The 25,250-nt window shown below is 40.9% G+C and overlaps 1 protein-coding gene and 1 pseudogene across 1 annotated transcript; one reads left to right on the top strand and one right to left on the bottom strand.

Moving 5' to 3' along the window:
• Positions 1–1,019: 1,019 nt before the first annotated feature.
• On the top strand, positions 1,020–23,663 carry LOC139462734 (sialin-like). The gene is made up of 10 exons (XM_071244535.1): positions 1,020–1,183; positions 12,285–12,496; positions 13,496–13,729; positions 14,576–14,663; positions 15,451–15,671; positions 16,508–16,657; positions 17,434–17,566; positions 21,681–21,836; positions 22,400–22,485; positions 23,163–23,663. The coding sequence occupies exons 1-10, from the start codon at positions 1,123–1,125 to the stop codon at positions 23,379–23,381; spliced, it is 1,560 nt and encodes a 519-aa protein (XP_071100636.1). The 5' UTR covers positions 1,020–1,122; the 3' UTR covers positions 23,382–23,663.
• On the bottom strand, positions 9,685–10,698 carry LOC139462718 (uncharacterized; annotated as a pseudogene).
• Positions 23,664–25,250: the final 1,587 nt, after the last annotated feature.

Here is a 25,250-nt window from a genome sequence, read left to right as displayed (position 1 = left end):
CCTGTACACTGTGTCAAGATGCAGCAGCTGTATGGCGATGACCTGTACACTGTGTCATGATGCAGCAGCTGCATGTGCACAGTGAGTAAGTGAGTAAGTGTTGCTTAACGCCGTATCAGCAGTCTTGCAGCTATTCGTGGCGGCTCCACACTGTGTCTCTGATACGGAAGTTTTATGGCGGTGACTGAACTCTGGACTATGAACCCAGTCAAACAGTATTTCAGTTATATCGCGGCTTGTCATGTTTAATGTTATGGGTAATGCCCTACGACACGTTGACGAAACCCGCGAGCAAGCGTATGGTGGTGACAACTCAAGGATCATTGTTAGGTTGAATCTGGGTTTTCGGGAATTCAAACCCTCAGCGCATTCTGGCGCGACAAAGGGATGTAACTCTCCACATCCGTGCCACCGACAACCCAGTGTTAAATAAGCGAGTGCCAAGGTCAATTTCTCAGCTCGACAATATTGTGGTACAGCACAATATCCTTGTAAGTGAGACAATCATGTGTAATTTAGAGTCAATTATTTTGTACTTTTTGTCAGTGTTCGGCAGTTTAACTCCTGAGAGCTTTCTAGGACTACAATCCTTCCCCACACCGAATCACATGTAGCACATGTGATGTCTCCCTAGGCAAGTGACTTTGTTCGAAATATGCCGCTGGTCACACAGCAGTGAATGGGTACCCGGTAGGATGTGACTGTTAAACTTCTGGCTCACCTTTATGCACTTTTCATTTGTATTAATTTTCTATCTATTGTGTAACGCATCCCTATCCATCATAATGCGAATCATAATGTACTTCGGACTCTTTTTCCCCAGAAACCCCATCGATTGTAACGGGTGAATGGTAAGCACACGAACGCGCGCACGCACAAACACATCTGGCGTACTGAGGTCCTGTTCTCCTCGGATCCCTGAAGCGGTAACACGCTCGTCACAAGTTCTCACCACTATCTTTTCCCGATATGTCTCTATCTGTCACATGGGATGTACAAGTCCAAATGGATAACGACCAATGGACGTGACTGTGCTAAACGTACCTGTAACACCATGCTCATTGTTTCGAATGATATAACAAGACTTTGATAGTTGAGATTCGTGTATGTTTCATTTTCAGCATGGAGGAGGAACGGGGGCCTCTGCTTCAGAGACAAATATCTTCGGATGACAAAGAATCTGGTAAGGGCAAGGCGTAATATCAAACACGTGGTTGCGTATATGCAGTTAACTGTACTCTTCGTATCACATACCAGTCATCCGTTACTGTACTCTTTGTATCACATCCCAGTCATCCGTTACTGTACTCTTCGTATCACATACCAGTCATCCGTTACTGTACACTTCGCAACACATACCAGTCATCCGTTACTGTACACTTTGTAACACGTACCAGTCATCCGTTACTGTACACCTCGTAACATATAATAGTCATCCGTTACTGTACACTTACTAACACATTCTAGTCATCCGTTACTGTACACTTCGTAACATATTCTAGTCATCCGTTACTGTACACTTCGTAACACGTACCAGTCATCCATTACTGTACACGTCGGAACATATACTTGTCATCCTTTACTGTACACTTCGTGACACAAACTAGTCATCAGTTACTGTACACTTCGTAACATATACTAGTTACCCGTAGATATACACATCGTTACATACCAGTGATTCATTCCAGTACACTTCGTAACACATACCAGTTACCCGTAACTGTACACTTCGTAACACATACCAGTTACCCGTAACTATACACATCGTTACATACCAGTGATCCATTCCAGTAGACTTCGTAACACATACCAGTTACCCGTAACTATACACAACGTTACATACCAGTGATCCATTCCAGTATACATCGTAACACATACCAGTTACCCGTAACTGTACACTCCGTAACACATACCAGTTATCCGTTACTGTACACTTCGTAACACATACCAGTTACCCGTAACTGTACACTTCGTAACACATACCAGTTATCCGTTACTGTACACTTCGTAACACATACCAGTTATCCGTTACTGTACACGTCGTAACACATACCAGTTACCCGTAACTGTACACTTCGTAACACATACCAGTTATCCGTTACTGTACACTTCGTAACACATACCAGTTACCCGCAACTGTACACATCGTAACACATACTAGTTATCCGTTACTGTACACGTCGTAACACATACCAGTTAACCGTAACTGTACACATCGTAACACATACTAGTGATCCATTCCAGTACACTTCGTAACTCATACCAGTTACCCGTTATTGTACACGTCGTAACACGTACCAGTTACCCGTTACTATTGTACCAAGTTCGTTTTCAGTCCTGGTTGTATTTGTGTTAATTGTGAATCTGATTGTACATCTAATATCAATATACATAATACGTCTTCATATTTGACTTATTGACTAATGATATGCACTTTATTAAAACAGGTTTAAATTCTAAACATGTCTGAACTTTAAAATAGTTTAAATTTTAAACATATTTAAATTCTAAACATGTCTTAACTTTAAAACAGTTGACATTTTGAACAAATATAAATTCTAAACATGTTTAAATTCTGAACACATATAAATTCTAAACACGTTTGGATTATGGGGATGTTGTGTTTAGGTGATGTTTAGTTCGTGAGACGATAGCTCATTTCATACTTCGGGTTAACAACCATAATTTCCTCGGTCTCGTGCTTTGGTCACTGAAGAAATGTGAACATCAGTACTATATATGTCAGTGAGTCTTTAGTAGTCGTATATTTGGTAGTACCTTTACTGACACAGACTTTCAATTAGTCACGTGAATTGACACCAGCAAGGTCACAGGAGCATATTTATAGGTACCGTCACTGATACAGTTGTGTCAATCAATCACATGACTTGGCATAAGCGATGTCATATCTGGAGTTACTCTACATTCATAAGATACGCTTCACCGACATCATCGGCCGTGTGAACACTACATTCCTCCATCACAAGACCGTATACTGACGAGGTGTCGGACCAGCATGCCCCGTGCTTGGTTTTGCATGACAATTAACATTATACGGAATTTTCTATTGATACCATGTGCAGATTTCTATGCATGGCGTAGTGCAATTAATGTAATGAGACGATCTTGTCTTAGTCTCGTTATTTAAGGCCTGTCATGCCATGGTCTTATTGTAGCTCATCCGTTTGACCGTACGTGTCCCACAGTCGAGAAATTACCATTTTGATTTGACAAACATTCGGTCAACTTGGGATATTGGCCACTATTGATTTGGTTGGTTTGTTGTTTAACGCCGCACTCAGCAATATTCCAGCTATATGATGGCGGTCTGTAAATAATCGAGTCTGGACCAGACAATCCAGTCATTGATATCATGAGCATCGATCCACGCTATTGGGATCGATGACATGTATCAACCAGGTCATCGAGCCTGACCACCCGATCCCGTTAGTCGCCTTTAATGACAAGCATAGTCACCTTTTACGGCAAGCATGGGTTGCCGAAGACCTATTCTACCCCGGAATCTTCACGGGTCTGGCCACTATTGAAACCAATTAACACGGGAAAGATGCTGACAAACCTAAAAACATAATCAGGACGAAACCGGGATTTGAGCCAACGATGACTTGTTTCTTGCTCTCTTCTAAGGGAGGCAACTTTGCACAGCGAGTTGAGGCGCCTCACATGTATCTCTATACATTTGTGTGTATACTTGCATACGGGTGTAAATACTTGTCATGTGAACGCGCTTACTCATGTGTGTTTGTATACATGTACACCAGAAGCAAATTTGCATCATGTGCAAATGTATATGCAGATGTGCACTGTATGTATGTCTTGTAATGTGAACGTTTATGTCGTGAGAGTATGATCATATTATAATATCTGTTGGCTTGCCAACACCGAACAAATTATGAACAGTTCTGTATTCTGAAGTTGACGCTATTCAGCGTACAGCAACACCAACACTTATGAAGGATACCCAGAGCTGGGCGGACGGTGTTTTCTTTGAGTTACAAGGAGTAGTCAATAATCAAACAGATGCTGCTTCATGCGAAGATTTGTGTTAGGTAACTTCCTTTGGATGAAACAGACTCTTGACGATGTGTATCTTATATCCTTTCCATACCTTATTTTCATAGTTAATTTTCATATGAACGCGTTGCATTTCTTTACATATACACACCTATGTATAGTCACGCATGCGCAAAATTACTTACGTAAGTAAATGTTGTACATGTGAATGGGGTATTATACCCCGTTCATATGCACAACATTTACTCACGTCAGTAATTTTACACATGTGTGGAAATACATACGTGCGTATATGTAAATTTACTATACGTTCACATGAAAATCATCATAGGTGTGTAAATAAAGTATGTAAATTGTGTAAGGCACACATATTCGTCAATCTGTTCACGAATTTCAACACAAAACAGGTTGTTTTCCAATCAAAGTTGAATGAGAAGAGAGTTACTTCTACCGAAAAGTTTCGCGTGAAGCAACATGTGTTTGATTTCATTTGTACACAAAGTTTTGACTCCTTGAAACCAAAAGAAAAAACCGTCCGCTCAACTCTGTATATACGCATAAAAGTTGGCAACTGTTGACAATTTTTTGGGTGTTTTCTAAAAGAATAGATATTAATTAGATCATCCTCTTACGTTGACATGAACGTTCACATTGCAACATGTACACACAGTGCCAATTTTCATTTACATTTGCACCTGCTCCAGACATGATGCAAACTTGCTCCTGGTGTAAATATACACACATGAGTAAACGCGTTCACATGACAAGTATACTCACGTATGTATTTCTACACACGTATGAACATATACACACATATGCACACATATACACACATATACACACATATGCATAGAGGGGCATGTAAATGGGGTATTAGACGGCTGAGCACACTGCGCCCCCAATGTCACGAAAGAATTATTTTCTTTTGAGAGTCACTATAAAACATGAAAGTTCGAGAAGTCCTTGAAATACTAACTCGTTTCTGCAGATAGCATTTGTAGGCTATCATGATAACACATTACACCAACAACAACCTGTTATCATTGTGGAGGGTCATTAACAACGTAGTTGTCCTGCAGATATTAACTAATCCGTCCCAGTGTCTGAACCAAATTAGTTTCGCTTCCGCCTAGCCTTCACGGTAATGATGTAGCCTCAAATGAAGCAAGTCTAGATTTCCCATCTCTGAATCTCCTATCTCACAGTGGCTCCTTTACAATTAAGCGCTTGTTACTATATATTTCCAGTGTTTTTATGTTGGATCATGTATTAACGTTTGACTAAACCAGTTTATACATATCTCAACAAAAACACCGGAATTAGTTATGTAATGACAAGTTTGTTGATGTTCCCTGACCACGGTTATTTCACTTTATAGCTAAAATGGAAAGAATTATCATTAAACCGCCTGCATGTTATCAGAAATGAGCGGGTCAGTGTAACTTGAAAATGCCCTCATATTGGTTGACGACGGGCCATTATCTCGCCCGTTGTTGGGTGACGTCATATATTGAACGTCATCTGGTTTGTTCTATGACGTTTCCATATTTGTATATGGAAGTATATCAGTGACATTCGTTGTGTGTTGATTGCAGTAAATGTTTCAAAACCGATAGTGTTGTATATTTTTATTTGAGGAAGGGAATGTATTGATGTCAACTTCCTGATTATGAGGAACACAACGTTTCGGAGTATATGCTTACTCCTTCATCAGGTGAATGAATGCCATGAGGCAGAGAGCATATATATGTACATGTAAGAACAATAAGATTAATAAGATAACAATGTTATCTTGTTATCTTATTGATTTAATAATTAGTTCATATATTTTTCACATTTATAAACAAAATTAATAAGATCACAAGGTATCATACAATTTGCTAAATCAGATTTATAATATTTTTGATGATATGAACTATATCGCCTTACTGACCTATAATTCTTGTAACGTGTACACAACAAATGGTCAACAGTTAGACAAGATTAGTGTGGCGTGTGCCGTTGAAGCTGCATAAGGGTAAAGGGAAAAGGGTTATCGTTTGAAATAATGTTATGCTATATATTATTCGGTGGATAGCCAAACATGTTCCTGTCACATTTGCTCTAGTCTAACACCCCTATATCCTCGAAGTTGCAGCTTGGAGATCCGCTCCCTCATAAGACTGCCCTCGCTGGAGGGTGGGGAAAAGGGGTACTGAATCCTTTTTTTCGACATGTCTTCCCAACACCACGGTGCAAAACGGAGACACATAGATACTGACAACACATCGTTTGACAAATCCATTCCATCTGGTCCTCTTGTTTGGTAATTGAAACATATGACAAAGAACCAATCAAAGTCAATCCATTTGCAATCTCCAAAGGTATCGCTGGTATCTGCAGAGAGGTTACAAATGTCACCAAGCTTCGATCCGGTTCTCTCCTGGCAAAATGTTCAAAGAAACTGCATCCGTAAATCGACTCAAATCAAAAGAGTTTGTCAACATTAAGGTTGCTGTCTCAGGGCACTGATCTCATGTAAGGGAATTGTACGGGACAGAGCACGCTGTCTGTCCGACATGACCGATGATCTAATCGTTCAAGGACATGTCCAACAATCTGTCAAAGCTGTGAAGCGATTTACTGTCAAGAAGGATGGTGAGGTTGAACCAACCAACAACTATCTCTTCACTTTTGCCCCTTCAAAGATTCCACAATCGATTAAAGCAGGTTTTGTAGCATCGGAGTGGAGGTGTACATCCCCATTCCACTCCGGTGCTACACCTGCCAACTGTTTAGACGTGGATCCAAGTCCTGCCATGTCTGTTTGCTACTGCTGTGGTGACGAGCACGAGGGCACTGGCTGCAGGAAGGAAAGTGTTGAAACGGTGGTGGAAACAATATAGCCTCTTCCAAAACCTGCTCATCCACAAATCATGAGAATCAAGCAGGAACAAAAGATCTCCTTTAAAGAAGCTAAGAAGAGGGTTGTAGGTCTTACTTCAACACCTTCTACTATTTCTTACCCTGTTCAGTCTCCCGTCCTACTGTAACCATTGCACTAGTGGTGCATAGTGTTTACATTATATTCACTGTATCTTCCACCTCCCTCGACTATCCGCCAATCAGATCTTCAGACTTTGTATGATCAGCTCTCGAAGCCTTGTATAATCATGAGCGATATAAAGGGTAATAATCCCCTATGTGGGTTGTACTGATACAAATTATAAGGGATGAATCCTTGAAGATGTTATCTCTGATAAAGTTTATCAATGATTTATGTATCTTCAATGGTGGATCTAATACTTATCTGCACCCTGCCACTGGTCCTTGATCTTTCACTTTAGGATTCAAATATTTTTAACGAATTTGAATGGTCGGTACAGGATGATCTTTGTGGAAGTGGCCATTATCCAACAATACTTACAACTATCAATCCTGCTGATAAACTGCCTTCAACAAGGTGGAACTTTACAAAGACCAATTGGTCTATATTACAAACACTAAATACAGAAAACTAACATCTGACAATTTCAGGAATGTTCCTGAACCTATACAACTATTTTCAGATTAATTATATGCTGCAAGTCTTCTGCAAACCCTCATACACGTAAACCATGGTTTGATCATGATTGTAAACAAGATAGGAAAAATAGGAAGAAAGCTGAGAAATATTTCCGCCGATAGCAAACCGTGCACAATCTGAATAACCTTACAATCACGAGCGCCAAGGCGATAGCTACTTTTAAACAAAATAAACGTCAATCCTGGAGGAACTATGTATTTAAAATCAATTCTCGCACACACATGTCCAAGATGTGAAAAATGATTCAAAAGATTAATGGCAAAATCTCTATTAACAACTAAGTCGGAATTTTCCAACAAAGTTAGAGACATTTTGGCAAACCATTCCTCGTGATCCGACTAGAACCCCCAATCCCAGAGATACCAAAAAGAACAGGAAAAGAAAGAGGTTAATTTTATCTCTGGTAAAGTACTGAGGACTACAATGAAACAGTTTCACTGAATTACTTGCATGGTGCCATGAATTACATGGTGCCCTAGGGGAATTACCGTCCCATATAATTAACCAGCTGTGTTTGTAAAACAACAGTGAAAAATCGATTAGTCTGGTACTTTGAGACCAATAAGCTCCTGAGTATTATACTGTGTGGTTTCTGGAAAGACAGAAGTACCATTGGCCATTTGGTGCGTTAGAATCAGTTATCAAACAACTGTCAACGAAAAATATTCTGTGTCAGTCTGTTTCGACCTAGAGAAGGCATATGATGCAAAGTGGATACATGGTATTTCAAAAGAATTTGAATTGAGGGGCAAATTACCTCACTTCATATCTCAGTTTTTAAACACCCATATCAAGTACTAGCGGGCTCTACCCTGTCTGACCATCTCGATCAAGATCAGGGCATTCCTCGAGGCATCATATTAGCATCAAAATTAGTAGTCTCACCAAAGACTGGAAAAATTGTGTTAATGGTTCATTTTTTATGGATGATTACCACAATCCGTGTCCTGATAAGAGTACGGATACAATAGAAAGACAGTTACAGCTTTGTCTTAACAAAATTAAAAAATGCGCCAACGAAAATGGCCTCAAGATTTCTAAATCCCAAACAAACTGCATTGACTTTTGTTGTAAACATAAACCCCACAAAAATCAGAATTATTTTTAGATGGTACTCCTAATCAAGGTAGTAGAGGAGGCCAAATTCCTGGACCACATATATGACCGTCATTCTTACCACACATCACATATCTAAAGGCAAAGTGCCTGGACGCTACCGAGTTGTTATATTCCGAGTGAGGAGGGGATAAGACAACTCTCCTTCACTTGTACAGGTCATTGATACGCTCTGAACTAGATTATAGGTTTATTGTGTATGGTGGAGCCTGCGACAACAACTAAGAAAACGAAGACACTATATACCGCCAAGGCTTAAGGCTCTCTCTTGGAACTGTTAGCACGTCTCCTGTGGACAGTTTGTATGTGAGTGATGATGAACCTTCCCTCGAACAACATACAATCAAACTATCGCTGAAATACACAACTAAATTGCACTCAAATCAGTCAAACCCAGCATACAATTGTGCTTTCAAACCTCTGTGTGAAAATCTGTTTTCAAAATTTGGCACACATAAATTTTAATATGTATGTAAATAACTAGTTTCTAGTTTTTAAATTTGGTGTGATGCTTCTATCAACAAAGATTACTGAAGCTCTGCCCCTGAGGTTAAAATACAGTAAAGTTATTGTTCTCCTTTGTTACATGTAATTCCTATCATAGTCAATATAACTATCATCAACCAATGTTTTAAACTAACTCCTTGCTGAGCATTTTTTAGTATTGTGCACAACCACCTGGTCCAGTACCTGACGTGATGACGTAAATCCTGCTGGGGTATCGTAAGGCCACCGAGGCGGCTTTGGCTACATGTGGCTTATAGCCAGAGTTTTAAACTATATAAATAATATTGCAATGCCAAAATACGTTTGACAAATTTATTTTTAGATATAACTTTGTATTCAGGACTCAATTGTATATATATCAACCTGTCCTGAATGAATGAATGATGTTTATTCTCGTAAATCACAGCAGTGATACAGAGATGTAATTGGACACAGGAATTAGATACAATGAAGAAAACATGTCAGTGGAACATTTCCATACATGATCTTATATAACTTGCCAGTTTAAATAGAGTTGGCTTATAAGTAATGGACATCAAATGAGAGAATTTTACGGCAGAAGGATACATACAGTAGTATTGAAGAAAAAACTTGTTTCTAATTTCTGAGAGTTTTAAACATTCTAATAAAAAGTGCATTTCATCCCATATACAAATTTTACACAATGTACATTTTCTTTCCTCTCTCACAATATTATACCACCTTCCTGTTTCAATGGGTAATCTATGATTTGCTGTTCTAAAACGAGCAAGAGAGATGCGTAAGGTGATTGGTAGTTCTAGTAAATAAGGTTCTAGAGATGGTAACTCTTTAAACATGTTATAATAGTAACCTTTAGATGAATTTTCCTTTGTTTCTCGCCATCTTTGCAAAAAAATTATCAATGAGAACATGTTTCACATTTTGTTTCAACCATGCGGCACTAATAAAGGTTTGAGACAGCCAAATGTAATTAAAGCCTATATTTTGAAGAATGCATTTTACTTCTTTTAATAGTGGGAAATGGTAATCTGGATTTGCCATGGACATTTGAAACATAAGTTTATATACTATACTAGAAAGGCTAGTTTGTGATGATGTTAGCTTGCACCAATATGAAATCATTCTTATATTAATGAAAATGCTGAGCGGATACCTCCCTAGTTCACCATATACCATGTAAACGGATGTTGACTGTTTTAACTTGAGAATATATTTACAAAATTTAAGATGTACACGTTCAATGACAACAGCATTTTCAAAACCCCACACCTCAGATCCATATAACGATACTGGCTGAACAAGTTTATCAAATAATTTCAGTTGGCAGTCAATAAGAATTTCTAATATTCTAATTTTCGAAATACAGCGTACATTGCTCTAGATGCCTGATCTGTCAGTCTCTTTAGTGCCTTACAGAATCTACCAGTGTTTGTAAATAAAATACCAAGGTAAACATATTCTTTAACAACATGAAGAATCAAGCCATTTAACATAAAATTGAAGACTCTATTTGTGGAGCGCTTGGCAAAAATAGCAACTTTCGTTTTGTCAACATTGACTTTAAGTTTCCAGATAGTACAATATTCTTCAAATATAGTGAGACACTTTCTTAAATCTTCTGGGCTTTCGGCCATTAAAACTGTATCATCGGCATACAAAATGAGAAAAAAGTTTTATGTACAGTTCAAGTGAATCTATTAAAAGGTTATTTACATTATGCAGTCCTTCAAAGTCATTTTCAGATAAAAATTGTTCAAGGTCATTAAGGTACAAAGCAAACAGGAAAGGTGACAAATGTTCACCTTGTCTTACACCAATTTGACATGGGAAGAAACCTGACACCTTGTTATTATGTGAAACACAAGATTTGATATTTTGATACATATTATACATGACATTAAAACATTTTCCTTTGATATTAGACTTTATCATTTTTGTCCACAGACCACACCTCCATACTGTATCGAAAGCTTTGCTAAAATCGACGAAAACACAATACAACTTCTTATTAAGATTTCTATCCTCGTCCTCGGCGCTATATGGCTGACGTAATGCCGATGCGACGGGAAATTTTAACTCGCTCAGCGAACCTGGCCACCCGATCCCTTCAAGTCACCTATGCAGACAAGTTAGTCGCCTCTTTGGGCGCGCATGCGTTGCTGAAGACCTATTCCACCTATTCACCAAACTTACTCACCCACAAAATATTTGATCCTCGTCAGTATTAAAAGAAAGATGAATAGATTAGTTGAAATGAGGTAGTCACGCTCGAGATTATTGCACTTATATAGCCACGTGCATGCACGTGTGTATAGGGATGCTTGTACTAATTCGAAATAAAGCCGTTTTCTTAGAGCAGGCCTATTTAGATAACGTACCGACATGGATACTCTTCTCAGACACAGTATACTGACCCCGAGCCGACCAGTCCTCATCTTCCCTAGGCACGAGAGTTAACTGACATTAAAAGTCGAGTTTCCACCCTTACCGAACTTGGCTGGAATTCCTTGGCTCAATCGTAGCGCCACCAGTGGTTATTACGAGTTATGTCCCACCTAAGCCTCTCCTGTGGACCTATCAGATTCCATTACTTGCATTTGTTTCAAACAAAACGGTGGCGCCCAGTCACAGAAGATCTGATCCATAATCAAGATCTATATTGTGATAAAACGGGTCTTAGATCGCGAAGTGCATCAAATCACGCGATCAAAACCATAAAAAATGTTTGGAAAATATCTGATGACAACGAGTTGGCGGTGCACATGCTTTGCAAATCCTGCAATCGACCGAAATCTGCACGAAAGTTTACGAACCGGATTTCAATTTCGTTGCGCGATTTTGATTGGCCTATGCATAGACTCGTTGGTCCAGTCAAAATCTAACTCCATGATACCAGCCTAGTTCGGCAAGGGTGGAAACTGGACTTTTATAGTCAGTTAACTCTCTTGCCTCGGAAAGATGACCAGTCCTCGTTTTATTCCTTTAACGCCGAACGCCAGGCAGGGTAACAACAAGTAAAACCTTTCAATTTTTTAACGTCTTTCTGTGTAAAACTTCGAATGAATATTTCGACTTTCAGGTTCATTACTATGCAGGGGTGTGACCGCCCGCCATGCCTTGGCCATGTGGTCCTTCCTAGGCTTCATCAATCTGTTCGCTATTCGAGTCAATCTGAGTGTGGCGCTGGTTGCCATGGTCAATGCATCAAGCGAGCTTGGACAGAACATTTCCGTAGATGACGAATGTCCTGGCGACTCTTACAGAAATACATCTAACATCCCAGAGTCAGAGGTAAGATACATGTTATTCCCACGGGGCGAAGAGACAGGTGGTTGACCTCGTTTTGATCGCAGAACCGTGACCTCGCCAAGGTCACACATGAAACCTGAACATGTATCACGAACCTGTTTTTCATTCATAAAAAATAACGAGACCCTTTCGGGACCAAAACCTTATTAAATCAAACAAGCTCGTCACACGCACAATCTATCGGGAGACAGTACTGTTCAGTGACCCTTCCTTGCTACACCATAGTGATGCCACCCGACACCCGTCACCGATCCACTGCCATATCTGTCATGAGGTCTCTGGCTGAAGTTGGCTTGACTTTCATTTCGACGTCGCCAGACACGACCACGCCTATCAAGACAGTGCAAGGCGAACCTGACCACCGAAAATTACCCCAGTTTCCACGTTGTGCACATCATTGATGTCTGTTGGCATATGATGATTGTAAAGGGCGGCACAACACGTGGCCGTTCAGCATGGAGATGAGCTGTTGAAAGTTTGCAGCCATTTGATTCGCCGTTTGAGCACGATTTCAAACCTGATTTTGTACATATGTCGTTGATCTTGTACGCCCTTATCGGGGTTGATCGTCAACATTTTAGGTTTGTTGGTACCTATGTTCTACTAATCAAAGACTGTGAGACATTGAACGTATTGGACACTGCACGCTGACTTCTGCGAGTTTACAGCATACCAGTAGTCCGTAGACGTTGTGCCCGTTACAGAGGCCACGTCGCTAGTATATCACAGCTGTATTGTAAGAATAAATTTGACAGAAATAATGGCCCACACAGATTAATGGACCTTGCTTGAAAGTGTCAAAATCAGGAATGGCATCCTACGCACGCCTGTGGCGCTACTGCGTGCAGCACCTGCAAACTATCGGATGTGTTTTGGTGTTAAGTTTTACAGACATGAACGTTCTTGTATATGATGTGTGTCGTCAACATTTATGTCCCCGACTGTATATTGCATTCTTGTTGCATGTGTATTCTTCTTCAGAGAGGGGAATTCCTGTGGAACGAGCAGACACAGGGGTACGTGCTGGGGGCGTTCTACTACGGCTACTGCATCACACAGCTCCCCGGGGGGTGGCTGGCGGGGAAGGTTGGCGGGAAGTTGTTATTCGGAGCTGGAATTCTCGTCCCCTCTCTCCTCTCGCTCCTCATCCCAGTGGCGGTCAGGTTCCACATCTCCTGGCTTATCGCCATCAGAGTTGTGCAGGGCATATTTCAGGTGTGTACAGGTCATATTCCACGTGTGTACATGGCTTATCGCCATCAGAGTTGTGCAGGGCATATTTCAGGTGTGTACATGGCTTATCGCCATCAGAGTTGTGCAGGGCATATTTCAGGTGTGTACAGGTCAAATTCCACGTGTGTACATGGCTTATCGCCATCAGAGTTGTGCAGGGCATATTTCAGGTGTGTACATGGCTTATCGCCATCAGAGTTGTGCAGGGCATATTTCAGGTGTGTACATGGCTTATCGCCATCAGAGTTGTGCAGGGCATATTTCAGGTGTGTACATGGCTTATCGCCATCAGAGTTGTGCAGGGCATATTTCAGGTGTGTACATGGCTTATCGCCATCAGAGTTGTGAAGGGCATATTTCAGGTGTGTACAGGTCATATCCCACGTGTGTACATGGCTTATCGCCATCAGAGTTGTGCAGGGCATATTTCAGGTGTGTACATGGCTTATCGCCACCAGAGTTGTGCAGGGCATATTTTAGGTGTGTACATGGCTTATCGCCATCAGAGTTGTGCAGGGCATATTTCAGGTGTGTACAGGTCATATTCCACGTGTGTACATGGCTTATCGCCGTCAGAGTTGTGCAGGGCATATTTCAGGTGTGTACATGGCTTATCGCCATCAGAGTTGTGCAGGGCATATTTTAGGAGTGTACATGGCTTATCGCCATCAGAGGTATGAATAGGACATAGCTAACATACAGGTACGAATAGGATAAGGATCACATACATATATGAACAGGACATAGCTCACATACATATATGGACAGGACATAGCTCACATACATATATGAACAGGACATAGCTCACATACATATTTCACATTGCAGGGCGTGGTTTACCCTGCGATGCACTCGTTGTGGGGGAAGTGGGCGCCTGTCATGGAGAGAAGTAAACTCATCACTGTCACCTACGCAGGTATGTAGCGCAAAACAACATGCATTCTGTGAGAGAGGGTGGTGGCTGTGAAACAATCAAGTGCATAGTTATATCAGTAACACTAATGGTTGTCAAAGAGTCCGGAGACAATCATCTAGAAGGCATCGCGAGACACCCGACTACTGTGAGTGAAGGAGTTGGATTTAACGCAGCTTTGAACAGTATTTCAGTTATATCACGCTGTGTCAGTGTGGGAGAAATGCCTGACTGTCTAGACTTGGTCCTCTGCAACCCATGTTGTCTTAAGAGGCGGTTAACGGGATCGGGTGGTCAGGATCACGGACTAAGTTGGTACATGTCATCATATCCCAATTGCGTAGATCGATGTTCATGATGTCAATCACTGGTCTGGTCCAGACTTGATTATTTTACAGACCGCCGTCATATAGCTGGAATATTGCTGAGTGCGGCGTTAATCAACAAACAATGATAACAACAGTTGTATAATGTTGGATATTGTAGGGCATAGATTTTGCCGCAATGATTGTCTTTATGTGACGAGGGGCGGTCGGATAGCCTAGTGGTTAAAGCGTTCGCTTGTCACGCCGAAGACCCGGGTTCGATTCCCGACATGGGTACAATGTGTGAAGCCCATTTCTGGTGTGCCCCGCCGTGATATTGCTGGGATATTGCTAAAAGCGGCGTAAAACCATACTCACTCACTCACTTTATGTGACGACTCTTTTCATCATTACAATTCTTAGTATCAACACTTTATGCTTTCGAATCATCATTATCATAATAATTACTTATTTTATGTTTTCAGGTGCGCAGATAGGTACGGTTGTTGCGATGCTGGGCACTGGCTACCTGTGCAAGTACGGGTTTGCTGGTGGTTGGCCGTCGGTATTCTACGTTTTCGGTGGTGTGGGATGTCTGTGGTCGATAATGTGGTTCATCTTCGTGCACGACACACCCACTCAACACCCACGCATCGCTTTATCAGAGAGAATTTACATTGAGGCATCCATAGGGAGGAAGCATGAGGTAAGGCTCTTAATAGAACAATATTCATTCAGTGGATGTGTGAGTTGGGTTTAGCATTATTTATTCACAACTTGTTGTTTGTCTAGACTCTGGACACCCTGGTATAGCTGCAATATTGCCGACTGCGGGGTAAAACAACAATCGCTCACGCTTCAGAAATGTTATTGATTCCACGTGTTGCCGTAGTCCCCATATGACCATGCATATTTGCCTTTTCTTTCAGAACCACGGGCGAATTATTGAAGCGTTCTACATTAATAATTCCCTGAAATATATCATAGTGTTGTGATAACCAACAGCAAGACCTCGTTTACTCGAAGTCCCATGCACCATTGACACAATATCGAATTAAACGTATTATAGACAAGCGGCATGTCGATTTTCAATCTCATTAATATCTGATTTCTGTTACGAAGTTAAACGACCATTTTCGCATGTAAATAATAATGACCGTTACTTATATTGTTGTTGATATCCATGTCGTTTCTGAGCATCATGGCATCTTTTTATTTTGTTGAAATCAGGATGAAGCAGGATAGTTTGAAAAAGGGGAAAAAACACACTTTCTTCAGTTAGATGTGCGGTCACATTTTACGAAGGGTTCACCTGACGCGTCTTTCAAGGAAGGGTTGCCAGATTTTCACACTGTGAGGTATCGGATTGGTGTACATGATTTGATTTTAATGTCATTGGTCGATTTAGACAATAGTGGCGGGACGAATTATGCTGTGATCATGTGTATATATATATCGACGATATGTCGATGTAAAGGAGGGCGGGTTAATGAAATCGTACTGTAGTCTAGTGGGGTGACGCATGTCCATTGTATTCCACAGCAGTTATCTCCCCCCTGGAGGCAAATATTCACGTCGAGGGCTGTGTGGGCTATCGTGGCGGCTCATGTCGCCCAGGACTGGGGGAGCTTCACAATCATGACCTGTCTCCCCCAATACATGAAACAGGTCCTAAGGTTTAATATTGAACAGGTAGGTGGAACAATTACCGCTCGCCACTTTCTGTATTCTATGCTGCATTTCTTAAATACATATTTTACTGTGTACTTGACGAAGTAGTCAGGAATTCGCTGTTTCGTTTTGACATTTGTTGTTGTTGTTGTTGTCCATGCTGCAATGACGCGAATGGCGAAGACATTGTGAAACTGCTGATGTTGTTTTTTTGGTCTTTATGTATCCTACACTGATACGAGTGGCGAAGAATGCCTGTAGAGGTTTTCATGGTTGAATCCACACCATGTATTCCGAGATGGTATTGATAATGTTAACACTTTCAGGCCTCAGCGAACAAATTATATTTTGTGAAAATAAATCAAAATTATATTTACCGATTTAACTGAAAAAAAAACATTATGAAGCCGTAAAGCGTAGTATGAAACTGCCAGGCGAAACGAAGTATAACGAAAATAATGACGAGGTATGATGGTGAAATAATGAAACAAACAAGAAATGGTTATTCCGTGGTGATGTATATCATACCGGTATCATAGTTGTGTTTGTGGAATGTTTCGGCGACTATTTTCAGCCTAGTGACGTTTTGATAACAATTGTAATTTTGGGTTGAAGTCCAGTTTTCAAGTGTATATATACTATATTTTGCTCGACAGTTTAAAATATTGCTTATTGGAGACTATGGAGTTTCCTAATCGGTAAGAAACATTCGTCCGTGAGTGGCGTGGTGTTTCCTAATATGCAAGAAACAAGTATGTATTTGCCCTCTGTGTAACACAGTGTTTCGTTGTTGTCAGAATGGCCTGTTGTCCTCATTGCCGTATATAACTCTGTGGTTCATCAACACCATCTGTGGGCAAATAGCCGACGTTATAAGGCGGAAGGGTTTACTTTCGACACAAAACACAAGGAAACTGATGAATTCCATAGGTAAGAGTGAGTAAGTGGGTTGAGTTGAACGCCGCTTTTAACAGTATTCCAGTTATATCGCCGCGTGTCAGCTTTATGTGGGAAGAAAGCCCGAAGTTACGCAGGCCTCAGACTTTTACCCCTTCAGGGAAACCCACGAGCACGGGTATGGTGCTTACAAACCTAGAATCATAATCGGGACGAACCGGGATTCGAACCCACCATCATTGGTTTCTGGCGTTCCCAATGGACGCAACTCTGCGCAGAGAACCGCGGCGCCGTAGACGACTGGGCCACCCGTGCCCCCTCCATAGGTAAGACACTGACACTGACGAGTATATGGTGTATGTGAGATAATATGAGTATATGTGCGTTAATGTAAGATGTTTGGGTAGAGGGGAGACATGTGAATATGTTAGAGATAATGTGAGATATATGAGAACATGTGAGCTATCATTTATGTGAGGTAATATCAGATATGTGAGTATGTGTGAGATATGTGAGTATATGTGAGTATGCGTGAATATATGTGAGATATTTGAGATAATGTGAGGTATATGAGAACATGTGGGATGTCAGATATGTGATGTTATGTCAGATATGTATGTGTGACAAATGTGAGTATATGTAAGATATGTGAGTATGTGTGAGATATATGAGTTTGTGTGAGATATGTGAGTATACGTAAGTGTATGTGACATATTTGAGTATATGTAAAATAATGTCAAACATGTGAGATAATGTTAGGTGTGTGATTATATGTGAGATCTCGTATAAGTGAGATAATGTGAGATATATGGGTTGTGTGAGAAAATATCAAACAAGTGAGATAATGTGAGGTATATGAGTATATGTGAGATATGTGGGTATATATGAAATATATGAGTATACGTGAGATATGTGGCTATGTATGAAATATGTGACGATATGTGAGTATACGTGAAATAATTTGGTAACTGAAAAAACTCTTTAGGTATCCGGTGAGGGAGTTAGGTTACAAGGCAGATAATTTATTTTACTCCTCGAAGTTTGCTAAGGATCAAGTCTTGACGTTATCAGTTCATAAAGATTGAAATCCCCCGGTACAGAATGATTGGTTAACCCCTATAGGACCTCAGTTTCGTGATGAACGGACAGGGGCATTGCTGTCATGGACACGATGTGCACGAGGTGCCTGAAAACATGTGTTTGGATGTATCATGGCAGAATCGTTGCACATCATTATCAGAGAGCACAACGACATTTGCTACTGAGGATTGCAACATATGAATGCACTTATGCCTGCTCAGCGTCAAAGACGTTGTTGGACGACCGAAGAATTAGGTAGACGCGTAGGCATTCTTGAAACTGGGTGAGCACAAAGTCATGTTGCAAACGTCTTTGGTGTCAGCTAGAGTGGGATCAGCAGGGCATGGAATCGATACCAGACATTTGGATCAGCTACCAAGCTACTTGCAGATGATAGACAGCGTTCCGCGCACAGCTGGAAGACAGGTTTCTCTTGATTGCAGCAAGACGTCATCACTTCATGATTGCCACCACACTCAGAAATGACCCGCGGAACGCCAGTGACGTTAGTGTTTCTACTGAGACAGTTCGTAATCGTCTCTTTGAGTTTGGTCCCCCGGTCACAGAGGGCATGCATTTTCATCCCACTGATCCGCCATCACAGGCAGGCATATTTTGACTGCGCTGAAGATCACGTCAATTGGTAGAGCTGGGCTAAGGTCCAGCACATTTCACTGGGTAAACGATATACTGTCTAGACTTCACAGATCTATGGCAAGCCGTTTTCACATTTATTACAGAATTACAGATATCTTCAATTGTTTTAAAGATATCGGTATTTTATTTAAAGATATCAATAATGTTTTTAATATATCTAAAAATAATTAAAGATATCTTAAATTCGTTTCTGATCTCCATAATACAATTACTGATATCTTAAAATATTATGGTGATATCAACAAATTAGTTTGTGATATCTCTAAATGTATTTAAGATATCATTAAACAATTACCATCCAAAAGTACATAAATATATATTAGAAATAAATTCAAGATATCTTAAATTCAATTCAATATAACTTGAAATAAGTTACACATATCCACAAATGCATTACAGATATCTTTAATTCAATTAGAGATATCTTTAATTCAATTAGAGATATCTTTAATTCAATTCAATATATCATTAATTCTGACCGTTACTGATATCAAAGATTCAATTAAAGATATCATTGATAATTGTGATGATATCTTTATATCAATTATTGATATCAGTTATCTAATTTGATTAACATTATTAATGTAACATCTTTAATAATGGCAACAATTGAGGATATCAATAATTAATTATTGATATCTGTATTTATTTTCAAGATATCAGGAATTGAATTAATGACATCATAACAAAACATGACATTTTCATATCTTTCAATCATATTTTGATATCAATAATCGAATTTAAGATATCAGCAATTCATTTCAAGATATCTTCATTTCATTTCAGGATATCTTTTAAACAATTGAAGATATCTTAAATTTTATTGCAGATATCTACAATTATCTGCATTTAAGATATCTTCAATTCCATTCAAGATATGTTCAATTCTTTTCAAGATATCTTCAATTCATTTCAAGATATCTTTAAATCAATTGAAGATATCTGTAATTCCGTAATAAATGTGAAAACGGCTTGCCATACAGATTGTCGTGCCCGAGTGTGGCGTAGACAAAGAGAACGATTTCAGAGTCCAAACGTAGCCGAATATGACCGCTATGGAGAGGGATGAATCATGATTTGGGGTTGAATTCAAGAGCTAGAAGAACCGATTGTCATGTCCTACAGCGGGGCACGGTGACAAGTGTGCGCTACAGGGAAGTCTTTCTAGATGAGTACGCGAGACCGTATGAAAGTGCATTCGGACAGGACTTCATCTTCATGGACAAATAACGCGTGACCCCATCGTGCCAGGGCCGCTGATGCCTACTTAGAGCAGGATAACATTGTTTGCATGGAGTGGCCAGCCCGTTCACAAGACCTCAACCCCATGGAACACATGTGGAACGAGCTGCAGACCACCTTCTCGCGACATCCTGTCCTTTCGGCAACTCTACAGGAACTCGGCAATGTTCTTACTGAAGAGTGGAATAATCATACAGGCATGGGACGACGGTGCCAGGCTGTGATCGCATCACGTGAATCGCTACTGGGAGGGTTTTTTTGACAATGAAATTGTTTTCCTGATTTATTGACGTTTTGGTCAGATACACTCATGCTTACGGATGATCTGACTGATTATTGGTCACATGTTGTCTGTCACATGTTCGCGCAATATTGTCTGTGGCTGTTTAAACATTTGCCGTATTGCCTTTTGGAGTGGTGATCCTTAGCAAACTTTGAGTAGTATATATATAACGTGCGTGTCATATTAAAGGGAACTGTTCTCTAAGGTAGGGCGTCCGATCTCTCTATAGGTCTAGACGAAGATTAAATTTGATAAACTCGATATACATGATACAATTTGAGTAAGCAGACAAACGACGTGATGGTTGAGCTTTATGCCAACGTGGCCGGGCCCGGGAAGCAATCGAACGATATCCAAGGGCTGGAATACCTGTTGTAACACGTGACCTAAAACCGTCACAAGACAAACCTAGCCAACCTTCCAACTCAGTCTAATGACTCATTTGATACCTTGTACATTAATGCCTCCGGGTTAGCATAGGTCAGATCACCAGCAAACTATTCTTCAGGCGACTACAAGCAGGCGACTTCATGGATCATGTCATCTTCTCGAGCCTAGGGAGTTAAATGACTGTTAAAGTCCAGTTAACTCCCTTACCTCGGGGGATCGCTGCTCATGAAATCAATCATAATTCTGTTCAAGATTCAATTATTTTAATGACCGCCGCCATTTAGCTGAAATATTGTTGATTGATTTCGGTGTTAAACATAAAAATATGCAACACATTAATGAATCGCCAGAGGAAATCGGGGTGTAGTATTGTATTATGGGTGATAAGTTCTCTCAAACATCGTCCTAAGATGGCCACACTTTACTCCTCTGATAACCCGATTGTAAACAGTGACCCACCCAATTGTAAACAGTGACCCACCCGTTTGTTAACAGGTTTGCTGATCCCGGCGGGTATCATGGTCGGTATCGGGTTCTCTGGCTGCCACCCGACGCTGGCAGTGTCGCTGTTATGTCTCGGGGTCGGGTTTACGGGGTTTACCATGGCCGGGTACAGCGTCAATCATCTCGACATTGCTCCACATTTCGCAGGTAAAGTGAGTGAGTGGGGTTTAACGCCGCTTTTAACAATATTCCAGTTATATCACGGTGTGCCAGCTTAATGTGGGAAGAAAGCCCGCAGTGATGCAGGTCTTAGACATTTACCATTTCGGTGAAACCAACGAGTATGGTGCTGACAAACCTAGAAACATAAACGGGGCGAACCGGGATTCGAACCCAGAATCATAGGTTTCTGGTGTGTCCAAGGGACGCAACCCTGCACGGCGAATTGAGTGGTTGCGTGAGTGAGTGATCCTGGGGGATGGGGAGAAGGAATGGAGGCAGAAAGATTTTCAGCCGTCCCTAACAAAATTCTCGTCTTATTTGTAAAAAGGCAATGGACTTCAAACGTTGCGACAATGGAGGAAATAAATCCCCGTCTATGATGTAATGAGCGAAGCTTAAGCTACATCTTGTATGCACGGCTTTGCGGATTGGTCAATTTCTGTTTTAGGGAACAGCCAATTTTAAGTCAACGTGCGGTTTTTTTGTCTATAAAGATTGCTGCATCATTTAATGTACTACAACATCTATTACCTATTTTCGTATTGTAGGTGTTCTCATGGGAATCACCAATTGTTTTGGCACAACTACTGGTTTTATTGGCCCGAGTGTGGTTGGCGCTCTTACTAATAAAAACGTAAGTATACGAGACTCTTACTAATAACAACGTAAGTATACGAGTCACTTACTAACAGCAACGTTAGTGTACGGGTCTCTTTCAAACCAGGTAAGTATACGAGTCTCATACTAACAACAACGTAAGTATACGAGTCTCTTACTTACAGCAACATAAGTATATGAGACTCTTACTAACCGCAACGTAAGTATCCGAGTCTCTTACTAACAACAACGAAATTATACGATATTCTTACTAACAACATACGTATACGAGTCTCTTACAAACCAGGTAAGTATACGAGTCTCTTACTAACAACAACGTAAGTATACGAGTCTCTTACTTACAGCAACATAAGTATATGAGTCTCTTACTAACCGCAACGTAAGTATCCGAGTCTCTTACTAACAACAACGAAATTATACGATATTCTTACTAACAACATACGTATACGAGTCTCTTACTAACCAGGTAAGTATACGAGTCTCTTACTAACAACAACGTAAGTATACGAGTCTCTTACTTACAGCAACATAAGTATACGGGTCTCTTACTAACAGCAACGTAAGTATACAGGCAGATAGAAACTGGCTGATACAGAAACAAGGCAAGTAAAAGACTTAACTAAAATATTTACAAAATACATGCTGCAATAAAATAAAATCGGCCACATCTACACTGATTGAATTGCATTCCAGCCAACAGCTTCACAATGGCGGATAGTGTTCTTCATCACCGCGGCCCTGTTCCTCATCGGGGGAGTGCTGTTTGCGATGTTTGCCAGGGGGGAGGAGCAGAAGTGGTCGATCGTGGCGACTCCACGGGTGCGGCTACCAAGGGTGCTGAATCTCCAAGAGGAGGAGGACAGAGATTCTGGTATCGAGGAAAGCATGGACAAGGGCGGGCCGGTGTACTGACCCTATGACCCATTGGAGATGTGTGACTGTAAGCCCTTCTGTGATAGAGTGTTCACTCGTCGGCTTGTGCCTTGAATCCATAGATAGGGAGTTTGGGCGATTGTGACCGACACATCAGTGTTCACACAAAACCCACCAGGAACGGTTTTGAGCGCCTTTGAATTCAGGTTGCTAGACATGATCCAGCTGTGGCCATAACAGACGGTATCGTTTGGAAATTAGAATTATTCAGTGGGTTATAGACGTTTGTATAGTCAGGAAGGATGGTACAAATAAACCCGGCAATACGGGGAGGTCACAGATCGGGCGAAGTTATGGAACGTTGGTCACGGAGATGGATGGATGTCTGTGGTCGGCAACTTGTCTCCTGGGAGTTGCTAGGGCCTTGGTCCTGCACCACGCTGAAGCACGTGTATAAACCTATCATGGATATTGACCACTGTTTTGAGCCTTACTAGTTTATTCGTAATAACCTCATACGATGTTTCACTGTTTATTATAATAAGGGGGCACGGGTGGCCCAGTCCTCTAAGGCGCCGCGATTCGCTGTGCAGAATTACATCCTTTGGGCACGCCAGAAACCTATGATTGTGGATTCGAATCCTGGTTCGCCCCAATTATGTTTCTAGGTTTGTCAGCACCATACCCGTGCTCGTGGGTTTCACCGAAATGGTAGACGTCTCAGACCTGCATCGCTTCGGACTTTCCTCCCACATTCAGCTGACACGCCGCGATATAACTGGTATAATGTTAAAAGCGGCGTTAAATCCAACTCACTCACTCTTATTATTAGACCTCATACTGGGTATGAAGTTTGACTTTTTACTCGTAAGACCGAGTATGACGTGGCGTAGAGAAACAGATGCCGTTTGGAATAGTGTTTCAAAGGTCCACTATTCTAAACTCGAAGACAGGTAATGAAACTTCTTCATTTGAATGACGGGATTCGAACTTACAACCTCCTGAAGAGTAGTCAAGAACTTTAACCATTAGACCAGGTCTGACCCTTGAAAATCCGTGGTAGAATAGGTCTTCAGCAACGCGTACTTGCTGTAAAAAGCGACTGTGTTTGTCGTAAGAGGCGACTAACGGGATCGGGTGGTCGAGCTCGCGGACCTGGTTGTTGTCTGTCGTCGTATCCCATTTTTTTTACGTAGCTCTTGTGGTATTTACGTAGCTCTTGTGGTGTTTACGTAACTCTTGCGGTGTTTACGTAGCTCTTGTGGTGTTTACGTAGCTCTTGTGGTGTTTACGTAACTCTTGCGGTGTTTACGTAACTCTTGCGGTGTTTACGTAGCTCTTGCGGTGTTTACGTAGCTCTTGCGGTGTTTACGTAGCTCTTGTGGTGTTTACGTAACTCTTGCCGTGTTTACGTGGCTCTTGCGGTGTTTACGTAGCTCTTGTGGTGTCTCCTTAGGCAAGTGACTTTGTTCGAACTATGCCTCTGTTCTCCCAGTAGAGTTGGTTGGTTGGTTGGTTGGTTTGTTGTTTTACGCCACACTCAGCAATATTCCAGCTATATGACGGCGGTCTGTAAATAATCGAGTCTGGACCAGACAATCCAGTGATTGATATCATGAGCATCGATCCACGCAATTGGGAACGATGACATTCATCAACCAAGTCAGAGAGCCTGACCACCCGATCCCGTTAGTCGCCTTTTACGACAAGCCGAGTTGCCTTTTACGGCAAGCATGTGTTTTGCTGAAGACCTATTCTATCTTCAGAAGATATACACAGAAAAAATGTTTAAAGCGCACATAAAATATTTGCCATAATCCAATCTAAAAATATAATTTCTAAGTTTATTTTCTTATTTTAGGACTGTTTGTTTGGAAATTATTATTTCCGTTATATATAAAGGGTACA

Source organism: Haliotis cracherodii, unplaced genomic scaffold (assembly GCF_022045235.1).
Source record: "Haliotis cracherodii isolate W230 unplaced genomic scaffold, xgHalCrac1.p SCAF_1, whole genome shotgun sequence".
Classification (NCBI taxonomy): Eukaryota; Metazoa; Mollusca; class Gastropoda; order Lepetellida; family Haliotidae; genus Haliotis; species Haliotis cracherodii.
Note: the sequence above shows the minus strand (reverse complement) of the source record. Positions and strands in the feature narration are given on the sequence as shown.